This window comes from Anastrepha obliqua, chromosome 4 (genome assembly GCF_027943255.1).
Source record: "Anastrepha obliqua isolate idAnaObli1 chromosome 4, idAnaObli1_1.0, whole genome shotgun sequence".
NCBI lineage: Eukaryota > Metazoa > Arthropoda > Insecta > Diptera > Tephritidae > Anastrepha > Anastrepha obliqua.
In genome coordinates this window covers 39,930,030-39,949,773 of record NC_072895.1, presented here as the reverse complement: position 1 = coordinate 39,949,773, position 19,744 = coordinate 39,930,030, and the positions used below count along the sequence as shown (strand labels likewise).

Below are 19,744 nucleotides of genomic sequence, written 5' to 3'. Positions count from 1 at the left end.
GGTCGATGCTGCGCGAACTAGCAGATGCCAACATCTCAATGGACGGTACAAAAACAACAGCACAGAACCGTATATGGTGGAAGAGTCTTGTCGAGGCCCTATGCTCCTGAGCGGAGTGAACAAGGAAAAAAAAAATAAATAAATTTGCACCTCTGGCTTTAGAGCTCCTCCTCCTATTTGTGGTGTGCGTTTTGATGTTGTTCCACAAATGGAGGGACCTACAGTTTCAAGCCGACTCCGAACGGCAGATATTTTTATGAGGAGGTTTTTTATGGCAGAAATACACTCGGAGGTTTGCCATTGCCTGCCGAGGGGCGACCGCTATTAGAAAAATGTTTTTATTAATTTTGCTTCCACCGAGATTCGAACTAACGACCTCTCTGTGAATTCCGAATGGTAGTCACGCACCAACCCACTCGGCTACGGCGGCCGTAATACAAATGCAAATACAATACTAAAATATCAGCAGTTCAAACTCTTTAAACGGCTAAAACACAGCTAATTCTAACTTTAGGTCCACATGATAAAGGCTTCACGAAATCACTTCTAGCTTGCTTTCAGTCACATGAATATGTCTTCGGTAGAGACAGCAGCTGATATGAAAAGCTCCGCGCTTTATTATCAAATTAACTCTTCAAGTGGCACTTGACCGGCCTTGATAAGCTTAGACTGATTTTTTTCTGCAGTATGAATGTAAACAAAATGGTTTTCTTGATGCCGTCAGCTACATACAGTTGGCAATCCTAGGATGAGACGACGGTCGAACGAGGTAGAGAGCGCGAGCTTAAGTAAAGAGTGGAGAGTGGTAAGAGTGGAGTTATGGATTGGCATCAGTGGCGTACGGTCGAGTCGCTATTTTAGAGTTTGAAATGCGCTGTTATTTAGTTTAGTATTATTTTCTTGTAATATTGAACAAATTTACCTTAATTCTTATCACCATTAAAGTAACGCGTTTTATTATTTCGGCTATCCTGTAATGCTGGCTTCATTCTATGGTCAGAAAATTTAGATACCTAGTTTTAAGTTTTTGTTTTGGTTTAAGTGTTTAAATACTTTGAAGATTAGCATTGAATTCCCATGAAAAAATTTACTTTTCAAACAAATTAGCGCGGATTTTTTTTACAGCTTAAGTCTATTTAAGCTCCTTTTTTATTGCACAAATGTCCTAAAAATCATAACCTGTGTTATATCAAAAAAAAAAAAATTTAATTAAAAATAATTCTCATTAATGCGTAGCAAAACACGAATTACAAAGGTACAGGTGTGAACAAATTTAGGGGTTCGCATCATGAAAAAAAACATTTGGTCCACCCTAATGTATCAGTATATCTACCATATACGTGCTGAATATCTGGCACTTACTTAAGTGTTTAAAGAATCTTTTGTTTCAATTTGTGGTATCCGTCTGCAAGCTTTTGCCAGTAAGTGATGAACAATTTTTCATTGCCGAAATTCACTCGGTAGCTTTTCAGTTGTCTGTCGAGAACCGACAAATATTGAAATTTATCAGCAGCTTGAAACGTAAATCGCAACTCGGTCGTCATCCTCAAATCCTCTAATCCAAGTCCTGCATTCTGTCTGGTTCCTCCCTCTCTCCTGTTCCCCTTCCCTCCCCCTGTATGGTGTCACAACGGACAAATTCTAAATTTTTGATGCTCGCAAGGGCGGCCATTTAACCTAATCTAACCGATTCTATGATATTTCATGCTTCAGTGGACATTGCAACCAAGCCCACCTATATGATAAGCTTTCCTTTTCAGAATTTTTAATTTTCTTGCCTGCAGTCCAGACTCAATGACGTTTTTTCGCTAGATGTATATTACTATACCCTAGTGCAGAAAGAGAAGGAAAATACCATAATCTCGTTAACTTGCAAATTGTGTCTTATTAGCTGCAAGTCCTCGAACATACATAGAAGTATTCGAAGCTCTTTGACTGACGTTCATGGTGTAACCATCCCTAAATTCACCATTCCATTCATTGTAAGCATATTTTAATCTGCATAAATTATTGTTTAAACAACATCAATTTAACACTCCTTCAAAAGGTTGTCAGAACAACATTAACACTATTTCTGCTTATTATATTGCATTAATTTTATTTTCCTGCGTCTGTTGCTTTAGCGTTGCCAACTTCTCGAGCTAGCCATTGTAATACATATCTACATAAATTGTGTCTGCTTTTGTTAACACTCAAAGCATAGATACACACACATATAGACACAGCTGTGATCCGATAAAATTAACAATGTAAGCATTGTTAATAACCAAACTGCATTGAAAATGCAAAATTTAAAGTGTGCAGAATGGCAAAGTTTGCATAACGTTTAACACTCACTCTTCAAATGCTCTGCTTAAACGGCTTTTTAGTTTTCATGTATGTACTTTTATATATTTTTTTCTTAATAATTTGCTTTTGCTCAACGTGGCAGGTTCTTTGAGTGGTTTGAGCAGATGATTTGTGTGAAAATCTGTGCACATACACACACACACACACATAAATGTGTATGCTTGTATGGTTATCTTTAAGACCAATAAGCGATTAGAGCTTTATTTATGCAAGGTGGCGCAAAACTAATCATCCAATTTTATTTTTGATTAACTTTTTTACTAAATAAAAAAAATTGGTTTGGAAATCTTTGTTTTGACCTTTACGCGCTCTAATTTACAAATGTCAAACAAGATTCTTATTAAAAAAGGGATTCTAGAGAAAAGGGAGAAAAGGAAATAATTTTTTTTTAATTAATTTTTCGCCACTTTATATATCTAATTATCTGTAAAACTGAATTCTTTTGCAAATTCTTACTTGAAATAAATAAAAATCCATTATAATTCAACTAGGTATGGAAGCCCTTCTAACCTATAAACCAATAAAGCTCTTTCGATAGGGCAATGCATTTTTTGCCATCTTGTATATTTATTCTTTTGAAGTACCACGCGAATTGTCGGTGTTTCTAAGTCTTTGATATGTAAGAAAATGCTCAACAACTCAGAAAAACACCGAAAAAAAAAATTCAAAAATCAACGACAGTTTTGAATCACATAAAAGTTGCACTTTGTTGTATTAATATTGAGTGTGCAACATGTTGAAACTGTATACCCAAAAATTTTTTGAAATTGTGAACTAAAAATTTGGAAATTTTAATGATTTTTCTTTTTTTAATTTGTTGAATTTTTGTGCATTTTGTATAAAGTTTGGTGCTGTGAGTTATACGTTTTTTGCTGTTATATGTTATATATTATTGTCACTTTTATAAAACCAATAAAAATATTAAATACAACAAAAAGTCAAAACTTGGACATTCGTCGCGCTCCTACTATTTTGAGCACTGGTGTAAATGTATATACATGAAATATTTCGAACATTTTCAAAACATATCTCGGCCACATTAATTGAGAGTTTGTGCCTTGTGCCGCAAGAAGTTTGAGCAACCTGTAGTGCAATTCACTAACTTCACACGATTCGACAATTGTTATTTTTATCTACAGTAGATTATGACCTGTTAGCATACCCATAATAGTTCTGCAGTCCTTTTGCGAGAGCTTAAGTACAAATTGAGTCAGTTTTTTGTCGTTAGTTCTACAATTAGCTTTTGCTGTTTTGCATGTGGTCATGTAGTCGTCCATTTCGATGTATATAGTATTTAGCGGTTTTGGTATGTCATTCTCTTGTTCAAATGGTAGTCTTACAGCACTTTTTGCTATCTCATCTACTATTTCGTTTCCCATAATGCCTTTGTGACCAGGTACCCAATAGATATGTAGCCTACTGTTTGCGGTTAGCCTTTCTGTGGTCTCCCTGCTCCGTTGAACATTTTTGGACTTAATATAATACAATATGAGCTTATTGCTTTTATTGTTGCTAGACTGTCCACGTATATATTAATTGTTGAATTCTTTCTTGTTCTTGTGTAGGCTAGCTCCGCGGCTTTCCACACAGCAAATACTTCCACTTGGAAAATACTGCTGTGGTCTGGCAGCTTGATAAGCTGCCTTATCTCTGGTTTTGAGCAGTAAATGCCCGCTCCCACTCCGTCTAAAGTTTTAGAGCCGTCTGCATAGATGTGAAAAGTCCTATGGCCAAGCTTCATGCCATCCTTCCTCTTCAATTGTATGATAGTACGAATCCTTCTCTCCCAATTAAAGAACGGTGTCATGTGGTCTGTGCAACCTGAGCTCCACTTTCCTATTGAGCTGTGTCCGAAGGTTCTACAGGTGAATACTCCAGCAGCCTCTAACCTCCTCGCGGATTTCGCTGCCAGGTTTTCCGCCATAAGGTCAATAGGTGGCATGCTGAGTAGTTCGTTGTTGCCTAATACTGCTAGGGCCTAGTAACATAAAGGCAGAGCTTCGAATTGATTAAGCTAGAAGATATAAGGTTTACCTGCTTTTCAGTCGAATTTGCTGTTATTCTGGAACCTCTAAGTTGGCTGTCAAGCTGAGAAATTAGGTCTTCAGCCAAGTGTGGAGTTAACCGGAATAGTTTTTGGAACGCCTCTACAGCCTAATGGAAAGGACTCTCGCTATCTCAGAGCGCACGTCGATTTACTGTTGGAGGGCTCACTGCCTCCTCTCTACGCGATAAATCATAAGCCAAATAATTAATAACCTTTTGATAATGTAATTTTAGCGTTTTTTGTGTATTAGTTTGCGATAATGGACTTATTAACCAAAGGAGCTGATTTTGTCTAATCGATTTTCGTTACGAAATGGGTTGCCGAATGGCAAAATCGTTCAAATTTAGGTTAGGGAATGATAAGCTGCGAATATCGTTTAAATATGGTGTGTGAATTCTACCACTGATTTTCTATCTTGTGAAACGGCATTCAATTTGCATTTTATTTAAATCAAAATAAAGTTTCTTCCGATATCAATCAAATTATGTTCTTTGATACAATCCCATTACTTACACGCCACATTAGCACCGCAGCCACTGAATGGGATTAACCACCCGGTTTTAGCTTATTAGGCGTATTATACTATATTTGCTTCAGTTACCAGCTAGTTATAGAGTTAAGAATTACAGCTATACGAAGTCAACCAAAGAAATTTGTAGCTATGGTAGATATATTATATCTCTTCAATGAATATATTAGCGATTTGAAAATAAAATTAATCTTTTCGCACGTATATCTCTTGGAAATACTTCGATATTAGAGTTTTTTATTAAACTTTTCGCAACAAGCTTTGCAAATTTGTTTGCTGGGAAATTAACATGGCCACAGGCAGACAGAATTGATTGAACTTTCAAGTTTCAACTTGAGCCAACAGGCAACCATCAAGCAACAAGTACACAAGAATTCCAGTTAAGAAGAAGACCCGTTCGCAGACAGACAGACAGACACTAAGGTAAGCCAGTTGTGGGATTGTTAGTTAATTTTGTTGTAGTGCACATCATTTCATTTGTCAGAGCTGGTGGTGGTGCTTTTGAATGCAAATAAAATGCAATTGAGTTAAATGTCAAAATCTACTTTGGCAGCCAAGTATAAATCGAGGTAAATGTTAAATTGCTGATCTTCTTTTTTTGCTGGCGTTTTTACAGTTCGAATAATGAATTTCTTGCTTTATTTCGTTTTATTCTTGTTCACTTGCACTTGCAATTTGCAACTTGTTGCAGTGCAAAAAATAAAAAAAAGCAAAAACTGTACAAAATGCAAAACAAGTGCTTCAGGTATTAAACAAAAAGAGTTAATAATAAATTAAGTAGAACCACTTTTAAATATCAAGAAATATCAGAAAAAAAAGCGACCGTCTGATTATTTTGCGAGTTATGCATCTTGGCAGGCTGGTTGGCTAGTTGGCTGTAGTTGGTTGGCTGGCAGCTTAAAATTGATTGCTGTCGTTGATTGGTGGTAAGGTTACAAGTTGTTGTTCGCTCAGAAACATCAAAAGAAAAGAAGAAGAAGAGTTAGTTAACTCTACTGAAATGTTGCCTGTGAGTGCTTGGCTATGCGAAGCGGCGAATTAAAGCACTTATCCTTACTAATTTACATAATAAACAAATACACAAGCACACATACATGTGTACGTATTTATGTGTATAATTTTTAAGGCATAAAAATAATTTGAGGAAATTATTTACCTTACAGAGTAGCAAAGTCTTCAAAATGAAAATGAAAATTTGTGCTTTCAAGAAAAAAGTTAAACACACTGAACTATTTTTTATTCAATACTTAGCAGTCAATATTTTCCTCTAATATTTCCACAAATATTTGTATGAAAGCTCGTTGATCACTTATTGATGACCATCAATAAATAAATAAATAATTGGCACGTACACTTCTGTTAGGTATTTTGCCGAGCTCCTCATCCTATTTGTGGTGTTCGTCTTGATGTTCGTCTTGATGTTGTTCCAAAAAGGGAGGCACCTACAGTTTTAAGTCGACTCCGAACGGCAAAAGATTTATATGAGGAGCTTTTTCATGGCAAAAATTAGAAAAACCTTTTCCAACATTTTGCTGTTTCATGCACGGAGATTCGAATCTGACATCAATCATCATCATCAAGTAGCGATTAGAGCTTTAGCTTCGTCCACAATCCTCTTCAAATCTGCCCTGTATATAGTAATAGATTTCCAGCTCCTAGCTCGTAGCTTTTTCAGTCCGGCGATGACTTGGCCAAGCCAAAATAACCTTGGACGCCCTCAAGCCCGGTCGTTAGAAAGTTTGTTGTTAAAAAGGATTTTTGAGGGCGGCTGTCCTCCATGCGCTCAGTGTGTCCTAACCATCGAAGCCTTTGGGATTTAATGTTTTTAACAACAGCTTCTCCCCGGTATAAGTTCAGTAACTCAAAGTTACAGCGTATTCGGTAAGTTCCATCGTTGCAGCGAGTAGAGCTAAACACCCTTTGGAGTACTTTTCGCTCGAACACTGTTAAACTTCTTTCGTCTTTGCTTGCCATTGTCCAGTACTCCCAGCCGTATGACAGCACCGGCAGTATATTGATTGATATGTAGAAGCGGAGTTTACATTTCCTGCGTCGTGACTACTGTTGTAATTTGTTTTTTTAATATTTGAAATATTTGAAGTGTTTTCAAACTTGACTTCATTTCTTATTGCATAGCAAGGCAAATCTATTAAAGGTGGTGTTGGTAAATCAGCTGTTTTGTTTTACTTTCGCCGTGTCCATGTGGCTGTCAGCACAGAATGAAACATGGTGAATTCATTATTTGTTTTCTAGTTTCCCAATACTTTACTTTGACAATCAAACGTACAGAACATTGTTGTTGGTCTAGTGCCACCACCTTTAATGAATGCGCCTTGTTGCATAGCGAATAAGGAAATTAAAGACAAATGCATGTAGAAAGCTAGCCGCCTAACAACAATAGTTTAATTAAGAAAATTGTTAAAGGTTTCTACCTCGCAAAACTCCAAACTCTTTGGAGACCGAGAATGCGCTATAACAAACGTCATATAGCTCCAAACTTTGTACAAAATTCACAAAAATTTAACAAATTTGAAATAATTTCTAGACAAACTCTGGGTATGCCGTTTCATTGGCCGTTCTATATATTAGTAAAGTGCAAGTTTGAAGTGCCTCAAAATTTTCGTGGATTTTTGACAATTTTTTTAGCTGAGGTGTTTTTTATTTAAATATGTGCTTTATATGAAAAAAACTTCTTGACATTATGTGCAAAAAACATTTTTAAGAATTCAACACGGTTTTTGAACGGATCCAAGCTTACACTTTTTTGTTTTTTCGAAAGATTCGGACTAAGAAGTTAAGCAATTTGGTGACAATATTTTTAAATTTTTGTGAATTTTGTACAAAGTTTGGAGCTATATGGTTTTTGTTGTAGAATGTACTACACTTTAATAAAAAAAAGAAAATAATATAATATAGTACAAAACAAAAAATTGTTGTAAATTCGTTGCACTGCCATTATTTTAAACACAGCTGTATATTTCTGTTGTCGTATGCCACATAGCTTAAATCGATAAAAATTAAATCGTTTTCTTAATATCGTTCAGTTTTCTTAACACCAAACGGAACAATCAAGTTTTCGACGACCTGGCATGGAACGAAAGAGCTTTTGACATTCACGTAACATGAAAAGAAGCCGTGTATCTAAATTTTCTAAGCCTAAGCGCGCGCTTTGCTGCTCCGATACCCAACTGCCAAGAGAAATTTTCATCTAATTTCATAATAACTACTTATGAAATATGTGGCAACTTCCAGGAAAAATACCATAAAAAAAGATTTAGATAAACCAAATACCCGCTCCAGTCCCTCATTAAAGCACAACCAATGAATTGATTGTCAAATTAAGGGGACAGATACATGTAAACGGCCATATTTTCCCTGATTTGCATTAAAATTATTTAAAATGAAGAAGTCAATAAATTTTTTTCAAAATTGGCCTACAGTTTATTTATACATTAAAATAATACAATTTTTTTTTATTTTAATTATTTAAAATGGCGAATGTACACTCAGTTCTTCCAGGAAGGTCGCAGCGGGGCTTCTCAATGGGCGGGCATTGTAGCATCGGCGTCAGTGACCTGAATACAAAAAACCAAAATTTTTTTCCTTTATTAATGTCATAATTTCTATATGAATTAAAAATAAATGAAAAAAAAAATCGCGGAATAAAATGCTTAAAAAAAAAAATGAATTTTGGGGCGAATTTTCCTAATTTTTTCGAAAACTTGTACATTCACATAGAAAATAATATCATGTGCAAAATATGTGTGCAAAATTTCAGAGAGATCGGTCAAAACTTTTCGAGTTTTCGTGTACGCCAATTCCAAAAATATAGTTTTCAGTAAAACGCGTCTAAAGTTTTAATACCACGTAACTATACCTCTCCCAGCGCTCGAACGCAAAGGATAGAGTCGTCGCGGTTCGCGATCTATAATATAAGAAATACTTCAATTTACATTCTAAAATATTTTTGACATTTTCTCAAAGAATTATATTAACATTTTATGAAAAACAAATTTTTTTGTCGAAATTTTACAGGTTGGTGTTGGCCACGTATTAATGGGAAGACAACTTAGGATTCAAAAATTTTTTGTGCGTTTTTATACATTATTTTCTACGTTTTACTGTAATTTTAGCAATCTTTCAACGGGCTACATTCGTAAGTTTTTTGTTAAACATTGCTTGCAACTTTGCAACAATCCTATAATTCCTATTGTGCTTGAATTGGACAATCAACTCTTTGATTGTTTCTTACTTTAACAATGAACTCGTTTTGGAACTTAGCTTGGGGAATCGTGATGGGTTTATAGCGACCCGCTTAAATATTGACGGCGTTTCTTTATTGAGCTCTGACAATAGACTGATCTTATTACTAAATGAAGTAGGTATATGCATAAGCTAAGCCGCTTATAATTAAATGGAAATATCCTGCTTTTTTACATTTTAATATATTAAGGCCACCTATAGTCCGATTTTCTGAAATAGCAGGTAAAAATGCAATGAGCGAAAATAGTCCCAAAAAATTATGTTTATGCTGTTGTTGGACAGAAATAATGCGTATAGGGAAGTGCGAATAAGTAAACGGAGCTCTAACGAAGAGAATAGCGACGTTATCATCGATAACAATAACTACAGTGATGAGAGAGCGTGAATGCGAATTGTAACGACAATTGTAAGTATAGGTGCGGCGACGATGAATTATTAAGGAGGATCGTGAACATAGTTACTGTAGAATCTCCAAAATATAAAAATATTAAAATTTTATTAGTTAAACAGTGATACAAAATAAAAGCTTATATCCCCCAAACGAAATTTTAACTATAGATCTGTTTTATTTATATGTATTTTTTGTTGGCGACTTTTAAAACACCCTGTATACAGAAGAAATTGAGAAAAAATCGAACAAATAGTGTTTGCTTTATGAGTATGTTGTTATTTATGAGTCCGTCATTTATTGTTGATGTTTTTTTTCTAATAAACTTACGCGCCAACTAGTGCTGTCGTACAACTTTTGCTATTTTTAGGGATTTCATGGAAAAAATTCAATATTTTTATGCCAATTTTAAGGCTGAAAAATCCATTTGTTATATCTGCTTCTTTGTAAAACTGATTCTAGACGATGCTACAAAGATCACTTAATTGCTTTTTGTTTAAAAATTGTGTAGTGTTGTGCGAAAAAAAATTATGCGAACGTTTTTTTTTTTTTTGTTTTTTTTTTTTTTTTTTTTTTTATAAGATACATTTATATACTTGTTATAAAATAAGTTTTCTTATGATCTTTAAAAAACGTACGAAACATATGTTTGGCATTTTTGTAAGTTTTTGTCTTCTTTTAGTTACAACAGTGCGTTTAAATGACATTAAAATATCATTAGCCAACGCCTAACTTGACAATCCAACTGATAGTTTAAGTTACGATGGTTGCCACTCTCCATGAGGGTGCAGAGTGGTCCACGTAGGCCTAAGCACATAAATTTGTTATTTATGGATCATATTTTGATTAATATTAGCATTCCCAATTTTTATATTGAAATTTACAAGCAACAATTATTTCAAACCTAAATTACTAATGTTCTTTACAGATCGCTGCTATTTTCTCCCCAACTGCTGCGCAAACTTGCATTGAATCTGTAGCTATTCACAACAAAAGCTTCGCGCACCAAAATCTACCGCAACCTTTCTAATAATTTTCCATACATTTACACATACACACACGCTTACATATGCATATATTTTTTATTAGAACTAAATATTACGTAAATAAAGTTGAAGACGTTCAACTCAACTCCTACACTCAATTCGCGATCATCGCTGGCATTTCCGTTGCTCTAAGCTGCTGCTCGAGCAAACAAAAACAACGTAAAAACACGTTGCTATGGCACACAAATCATGGCTTTGCTTATAGGCAGACCGAGTTAGAATGATAATAAAAAATAAAAATAGAAAAACAATAAAAAAAGTGATCAGCTATGATCGCTTATTGACGACAGCATCGAACTATCAAGCTCGTATCGGTTGACGTGAGTGAGTGCCAGGTCGGCTGACTGGCTGGCTGGCTGTTGTTGTTTGACTGTTTGGTGTCCGGCGTGCAACTCGTCGTTATGGCATAAATTTGTGATTACTTAGTTGAGTTATGGCGAAAAATCGCAAATACGGTTAACTGCAGAAGTCAATTAAAGCTAAAGCGAGCAAGCGCAACAGGCCACATACACAATGCAGAAGAGTGAAGAGTAGGGTAGAGAAGAAGTAGTAGCGAGGCGTGCAACGACAGCCAGGTACGCAGGCGGGAGGCATTCATGCTGTTGCACCAGTTGCCAATTTAACATTTTAATCGCTTAATGACGTTTAGTGTCGATGCTGTGTTGCAGCAGCTCCTGCACTTGTTTTACGATGTTGTTGTTGTACATCTTTCGAAATTCTATGTTGAAAAAATTGCAATTTGATTTTAATTTTGACTTTTCTTGCGCGCATATAGGCCACCACTACGGTACCCGCCCTGTAGGGAAAATTTGTAGTTATTGGTAAAACAAATTTCGTGTTCAGAATTAGTGTGAACCACTACGCGTAAATGTCACAGGAACCCTTCAAATATCCTTATTGCAGTGTGATCCCAAAGCCGCAATTAAAGTCTCATGGCCTCGTGAATTGACTGTCGCTTGTATGGTTATTGGTTCAACTCAGGAGCGTATAAGACACCGCGAAGTCTATTGAAACTATAGATTAAACTATGCTGTAATGAGATAACGATACTGACAATACCCTTGACACGGCAATGCAGACAAAGGAGTGGTTTGAGCTGAACAGCGGTACTTTATGGAAGTAGCTATCCCAATCGCCGTATGTCGATTCGTTTTTAAAGCTCAGCACAGGTGTCGATAAGAGGTAAGCGCCCGTCGGTCAGCGATGAGCTTTGGAGACTTTTAGAAACTTCATGGAGCGCAACACCTATTTTCGTCTATCACAAAACTTAGTTCACTCAATACCAAGGAGACGTAAACTAATTGCGGATAATGGAGGCTTAAACGTTTTTAAAATATATTTCCGTAGTACAGCAGCAGCATATCTGTATAGCTGTTGCTGTTATGCTGGTAGTTTTTCAAACACTTTGTACAATTTCATTTCCTCTATTTTTCGATGGATAGAAGCGCTAGTCTAAGTAGACAGATCTAAAATACTGAAGGGTAAGCTTGGACAGTTGCGAATGAATTTGTGTCTCTTTAGAAATTTATTTTCGAGTAACTTTTATGTCGAATGTTCGCTTCAAGAGTACTTTCGAATTTTCGCTCAAGATAATTTTATAGATCTATATTTGATGGCGTAAAAGTGTTTAAGTCATTGTTGGAATATTGAAATGGGAGCCCTTACTTCACGCGTTTTGCTCCAGATGCTCCTTCTGACAACTATTTTTGTTTTGGATCAATGGCACATGCTTTGGCTGATCAGCATTTCCCTTCCTCTGTAGATGTAATTAAATGAATATTTTCATCAAAGCCGCAGAACCGTGAAGTGCTTACACTCGGTGTTAAAAAAAATATCCCGCAGCGAGAAAAGGCTCGAACGAAAATGTTTTTGTAATGTATACATAAAAAATTATTGTGTTCAACTAAAGGGTTTTTCAATAAGGGCGGGTAGATGTTGAAATGGAATAAAATGGCGTTTGCTGTGTGGCACGTAGCGCCGTCCTGCTTGAGCCACATGTCGTCTAGGTCCATATGGTTCAGTATGGACCATAAGAAATTGGAAGGGCCACCACGTCTACCGAAAAATGGGCGCAACGCGCGCAATGTTTGCGTTAATGAACACTCATTTTGATAATAAAGTTTTATCATTTGAACATGCTGTTCAATCGTGTAACTTGCCATGATGATTTGGCATAAACAACTGAATAATAAACAAAAGATTTGACAGATGTCACCAAAACAAAATGGCTGCCACAGGGCGCCGAAATCGACCCGCGCCAATTGAAAAACCCTTTAGTTAAAGTTTTAGCTTATTTCTGACGTTTAGGTTGATTTTTGAACTTTGGTGTATTGAGGTATTATTTAGAATATTTTATGATAAATTTTTATCTAGCACATTTCAACCTATAACAGGTTCCCTCAGTTGCTTCAATAGCTCCATATAAACTAGAATCTTACCAGTTCCCTATCGGGTATTTCCAACTCACCACCACTATATTACATAAATATGTTCTTGGTCTGTCAATAGTGGTTAACACCGCCATTTGAGGGCAGCAGAAAATTTGCTTATAAAAATTGCAAAAAAAAAACCAAAGTTGCATTGTAATTAAATTTTTGCTTTTGATTTTTTCAGCTAAATAAAAACAAATTGGATAAAACTAAACAAGTTATGCGTTTTATGTCACAAAGATAGAGTTACTCCCTACCACAACCACGACGACGGGGACGACCCTTTCTCAACTTAGCCACAACTTTGAATTTCCATTTTTATTTAATTCTATGTTTGCGGTTTCTGTTTCACTTTTACGTGTATTATTTAAAGTTGTAGTTGAAAACAAAAAAGAAAACCGATAAGTACTTGAGTACTCTTTGCAACCACCAATATATTGCACATATGTATATACATACGGCAAATATATACACGTACACACATACCAAAATGCTTCTCAGCAGAGTTGGCTATCAATTCTCCAAATCTCCCTGGCTTGGTCACTCGATAGCTTCAAAGGATGATATTCAAAGAACATTCCCTCTGGATTGCGACAAAGTAGATACTTTCATACGCACGTAGTTGCAACAGGGAGCCTCACAGCTGATGCTCAGTATTTTTTTTTTTATTGCTTCATAATAATAATAGGGTGATAACAATAAACTAGATGACATTTTTAAGAAGAACTAAAGAACTACTATAAAAACAGTATCTGCACGTATTGTCACTCCTAGTTGGAGCATAGGTCAGAAGATGCTCAGTGTATTGCTTCGCTGTTATTGCGGTTTTTTTCGTTGATTGGCGTTAAGTCTGTTAGCTGTGTCAGGCAGGATATGTCAATAATAATTATTAGGGTTTCTAAGTTTCTTTTCAGATCTCAGTGAAATATTTTAGAAACATAAATTACTCCATGATGAATTGGCCACAGCTATAAATCATTACTTAGACCCTTCCATCGTTTAAAAGTAACTGTAAAGCTGTCATCGACCTAGAACAGTCTCGCCTTTTGGTCATGCGTGAGTGATGATTTTTTTTCAATAAGGAGTTATCTCAATTTTAAATAATATTCAACTTTTGGATTTTTAGACAAAATTAATACTCAAAAACTTAGGTAAACAATTTTCAATTCGAAACAACTCCTCGCGGTCGGCAAATTGCTCACAGCACGAGCACTCTAGGGTTAAAAGCATAGGTAATAAATGCATTTTCAGCATATGTTAAGCATCTATTTGAAGTAGCGGTATTTGATATTAGATAGAATAATTTATAACAATGATACAATTTTTATTAGGATAGTTTTTTCAGTGACGACTGTGAATGATTAATGATTTCAATATGGCAGGAGAACTGAACAGTTTAGTGGTTGACAATTAAGTTGTTTTCTGGAAATTAAATTTGTAATAATATTTTACCCTGCGTCGGGCCGCCCCGTCTGGCCAGACCTTTTCGACTTTGGACGTAAATTTAACATATTTCTATTATAGCTAACGATTTGTGCTTCCCGGTAGTTTACCAAAATTTAATTTTCTATCGATTTATGGATATAACCTTTTAAAAAGGATCCTTGAACAGGACGAAAAACGGACAGAGTCGGGTGCCCAACCGAAGGTTTTAAAAAACGTGTCCGACGGAGTTGGTTAAAAAAATATAATTTGTCAATGGATCGAATTCGTATGGAAGTTATAAAAAAAATTCTGAGTTGGTGGCCACTTACATCGCTTTTCAGTGCTAATCAGCATATTTAACTACTACTTACAACTCACAAAAAAGCGGCGTCCCAGGCGAAGCACCGAGAATATTGCAGCCATAAGTGTTTCAGTTTAAAATGAGCGAAACAAGTCGATTCCATAAAAAGTTGCTCTCAGTCTACATTGTGGTGAATTTTTCAGTCAAGATCTTGACCCTGCAAGACTAAAACTAATTGCATAACTGAAACCTGTTGATCATATAAAGCGCGGAAAATTCCTTGATCGTGCTTTGAAAAAAAATAATTAAAACAAAAATATAATAATGCAAAAAAATCGTTTATTTGTACTACTTTATTAGAAACTGAGAAAGTTAATATTAATTTTCATATACAATTATATTTAAATGCACTACTCGGCAAACTGTCAGCTAAATTTTCCAAGGCCTAAGGTTTCCCACTCTATCTGAATAATGACTTGAACTGTAGCACAGAAAAACTAGCAAACATGAGAATCTCTGCTTACAACTTAGTTTTTTACTAACTGCTCGGCCGTAAAACTTTCTCCGTTGACCTCTGCTGCAATGAACAACTGCTTCGTTAGACTCCGCTTAGGAAACTCTACCATCATGCATGCACATCTGCTAAGCAATGAGCCCCTGAGCCATCATGTAGATAAAAATATTTATTTACTATATTTTTTATTTTTTATTTTTTAAAAGCTTAAATAACAATATAATTGCTAAATAAATAAAAAGATAACGCAGCGCTAGCAACGGAGGCTTTCAGCTGGCTGGTGAAGAATTACTGGTTTTTATATACGTCGTAGAAGATCAGAGTCCTTCAGAAATTTATAGATTTTGGAAATGTTGGAATCGGAAGGGTTAATTAGTAGCTGTAGTGCATCATGACTGTCAAAATTCTGCTGTCTTTGTCTATTTAGTCCAGGGCAAAAGGCTAACAAGTGCAGGATACTGACTGGAGTATTACAAAATGGATACAGGTTTGGTTGCCTCCCTTGCAGTAGATATGCATTAGTGATTACACTGTGACCAATGCGTAGGCGAGTATATGGCGTAGTATATGTAGTTAGATGGGAGGGATAATAGATAAGTTGGTTTAGTACGATTATGATTAATCCTGGATTAATGGTGAAACCACTAGTAGCTGACTGGTTTCACCATTACTCACCAGTTTGGTTTGCCTATGCTGCTTTATAAGTCGATAAACATCATTTTTACATATAAGATTTGATGTGATAGTACGAGTAATGCTCATATCCTTGGCAGTATTATCAGCAATTGAATTGCCGTTGATGCATGCATCCCCTTGTACCTACATGATTCTGATTTTATGGGGATGAGAAATCAGGATATTTCTTATGGTTCCAATAATGTGACTGGAGTTATTATAGTTCTTTATGGCCTGAAAACAGGACATGCTGTCTGTGCATATCATGTATTTCCCCTTGGATTTTGACGAAGTAAAAAATGTGGAATGCTTCACGATTTTGCGTGTCATCCTTGCGCAGGGCCATGCTAATCTTCTCTTTATCGTTCCAATTTTAGTATATGTTCTGCCGAAGCAAGAACTAAATAAAAATAAAAAGCTTTATTTGTACGGTACAGAGCAAAAGAGTTAACATCACGTCAACTATGAATAACATGAAGACTCGGAACAGAGTAGAGTAGTTAACATCACGCTCCTTATGGATAACATGAAGTGAGCATCTTGTCGGTATTGGTCGAAATTTCACGACAGCAGCTTGGCGCTCTTGGGCATTAGCAAAGATATATTTGTGTTAGTTAACATTCTGTCGTCATAGCGACGAAGAAATTAACAGCGTCAATAGAGTAAAAAACCTGCTAAAGTAACAGAGGCAGCGCCGCTTCCCTTTTGAGGATTATTTCCATGCAAATATTTTTTTTTGTTAAAAAGTACTTACGTATTACTGGGTGTCGTGCCTTTAAATAGGCTCTCTTCGGCGCAACATGCCTATACTAAAGGGAAGTCCACAGAAACCGCCTTACACGCACTAGTCGGGTTGGTGGAAAAAAGCTTATCAGACAAAGAGTTTGCATTGGTTGCTTTCGTAGACATAGAAGGCGCCTTCAACAATATAAATGCAAACGCTATAGTAGATCCATTAGAAGATTTTGGAGTTGAACCACATGTCGTAGCCCTGATAGAAGATATACTCATCAAAAGAAAGGTAACGGCTAAATTAGGAAGCACTACTCTAAGCAGACAGGTCTGCAGAGGCACACCGCAAGGTGGAGTCCTCTCCCCTCTTCTTTGGATTTTGGCAGTAAACTCCCTGTTGCTGACCCTGGAAAGAGGGGGTTGCCACGTCACAGCTTACGCAGATGACGTAGCAATCGCCGTTAAGGGCAAATATCCTAACACCCTTATGGATATTCTGCGCTCTAACATGGCCACGCTTAGAAGCTGGACTGAGAGCAGGGGACTCGATATAAACCCCTCAAAAACTCAAATAATTCTCTTTACAAAGAAACACAGGCTCCCTATAATCTCCCCGCTAACTCTTAAGGGTGTGGAGATTCCTTTGAAAGAGAATGTCAAGTACCTAGGACTCATATTAGACAGGAAACTCACGTGGAAATCTAATATTGAGGAAAGAGTAAAGAAGGCCAACGTTGCATTATACACTTGCAAAAAAGCGGTCGGTATCAAATGGGGACTTACACCCCGTATTACGCACTGGCTCTATACTTCGGTAGTTAGGCCAATCTTAATGTACGGAATACTTGTATGGTGGCCATCTGCTCAAAAGGCGACTTACGCTAAAACCATGAGTAAGGTCCAAAGAACAGCTTTTTTGTGCATCTCTGGCGCCTTAAGGACTACTCCGAACAAAGCGCTGGAAGTGCTAATCAACTTACCTGCCCTAAATCTGGTAGGAAAACACGTGGCCGCCGCCTCGGCGCTCAGATTAAAAAGTATGGCGCTATGGAAAGACCGGTTCTTTGGCCACGCTTCCATTTTGCACTCTCTGAATAGTCATAAACAAGAAATAGACTACTCTATCCCTAGACTCACCTTTGAAAGACTCTTCAAGACGAGTATACCGTCAAGAAGGGAGTGGCATACAAGAAGGCCATGGAGAAGGGGGGAATTAAACTTTTATACAGACGGCTCCAAGCTAGACGATAAGGTTGGCTACGGAGTTTTCTCGAAAGAATTAGGACTGGAACTATCCGTTCGACTACCAGACTACTGCAGCGTCTATCAGGCAGAGGTATTAGCTATAAAAGAAGTGGCTACATACCTAAATACGCACGCCTTAACAAAAACGACTATAAATATATTCTCGGATAGCCAGGCGGCCATCAAATCAATGAATGCGGCATTACTAAGATCGAAGGTTGCACAGGAATGCCGGGCAGCTCTAAATGATATTAGTGACGTATTCAAGGTCAGCCTCATTTGGGTTCCGGGACATAGAGATATTGAGGGAAACTGTAAAGCAGATGAGCTAGCCAGAAAGGGTACCGCTCTCCAACTGCTGAGTGATAAAAGTACCATTGGAATACCCATGGCCACGAGTAAACTAATAATAAAAAACCACTTTATCCAAGAGGCCAATAGGTCATGGAGAAATGAAGATACGTGTCTAACAGCTAGGCTACTATGGCCGCAAATAAACAGGAAAAGAACAAAGGAATTGCTTAGCCTCTCAAGAGACAATATCTCGAAGGTCGTGGCTTGCTTAACCGGTCACTGGCTATTTGGCAGGCATTCCTCGAGGCTAGGAGTCTTCTCCCATGAATATTGCAGAAGTTGCAGAGATGAGGAAGAGGAAGAAACAGTTGAGCACTTCCTCTGCAATTGTCCAGCCCTAGCTAAAATCAGAGCAGGTTGTCTAGGTAAACACTTTTTTAACTCTCTTACAGAACTGTCGGGCGTGGGGTTGGCATCAATACTACGCTTCATAAGAGCCACGAAATGGTTCCACGAAGGAAGATAAACGAGGTTCCCGTGTAGCACAGTGGTATCACAACGGACCTGTAAGGTCTAAGTGAGTTGGTCGTGCAGACCGACTACCACCATAACCTAACCTAACCTACTGGGTTATCGTTTTTTGAAAATTAGTCACCCGCACTTCAATTCTGCACAATTCACAATTCGCTTGCACAAGAAGGAGGTTATTTTGAAAATTCACAAAATTGTAGTCAATTTTTTTGCGCTTTATTTTTGTTCTTTATTGCTTAATATATATTTGATGGATTAAAATAGTTTGAATTATTTTATAATAATTAATTGGGAGATAAAATTAATTTGGAATAAAAACTGCATAACCATATATTGGCTAATATACGGTATAGGGTTAAGTATATTCAACCAAAGCCAAAGTATATTAAATAGAAATAAATAAAATGAATTGTAGTCAAATTAAAATAAATTAAATCACGATTTTTTTTAATTTTTCGTCACATTTGTCCCATTGTGCCGCTGTAGAAGTAAACATTGCATTTCTGAAGCATTGTTTTGTTTTAATTAAACTCAAATATAAAAAAAATAAAATTAAAGCAAAACGCAGAAATGCTCTTAGCAACAAATACTCAACCAGACCACGGCAGCAATAATAACAGAAAGAAAAAGGAAAAACAAAAACCGCAATCAAAGTTGTCTTGTGGTTAAAAAGCACTCAGCGACAATAAATACATCAGCAGCAATTTGACTAGCAGTGTAGCAGTGACAGTAACGGCAGCTGACAATTACACCACAAATAACAACAACGAAAATAACAATAACAATAAGAACAACAACAAAAACTACTTTTTTGTGATGACAATAATAATAATCATAAAATTTGAGTTCGCACAAATGATCCACACCGCCGTCACAGTCAACATCACCGCTACTGCTACTGTAAACACCCATCATAAAAGACAATTGCATATTACAGAAATCAGACGTTTTTACGTCCATATGACCAAACGAACGT

The 19,744-nt window shown here is 36.5% G+C and overlaps 1 protein-coding gene and 1 non-coding gene across 2 annotated transcripts in view; one reads left to right on the top strand and one right to left on the bottom strand.

Annotated features, from left to right (window-relative positions):
* The window catches only part of LOC129244095 (putative uncharacterized protein DDB_G0286901), a 57,596-nt gene extending 46,990 nt beyond the window's left edge, over positions 1–10,606 (top strand). The window contains exon 3 of the mRNA XM_054881713.1: positions 10,505–10,606. Within this exon, the coding sequence (XP_054737688.1) occupies positions 10,505–10,606 (102 nt within the window). The remainder of the gene's footprint in view (positions 1–10,504) is intronic.
* Positions 10,607–16,261: 5,655 nt separating this feature from the next.
* LOC129246615 (U6 spliceosomal RNA) lies at positions 16,262–16,367 on the bottom strand. Its single transcript, XR_008582487.1, has one exon. It is a non-coding gene; the product is annotated as a U6 spliceosomal RNA (small nuclear RNA).
* Positions 16,368–19,744: the final 3,377 nt, after the last annotated feature.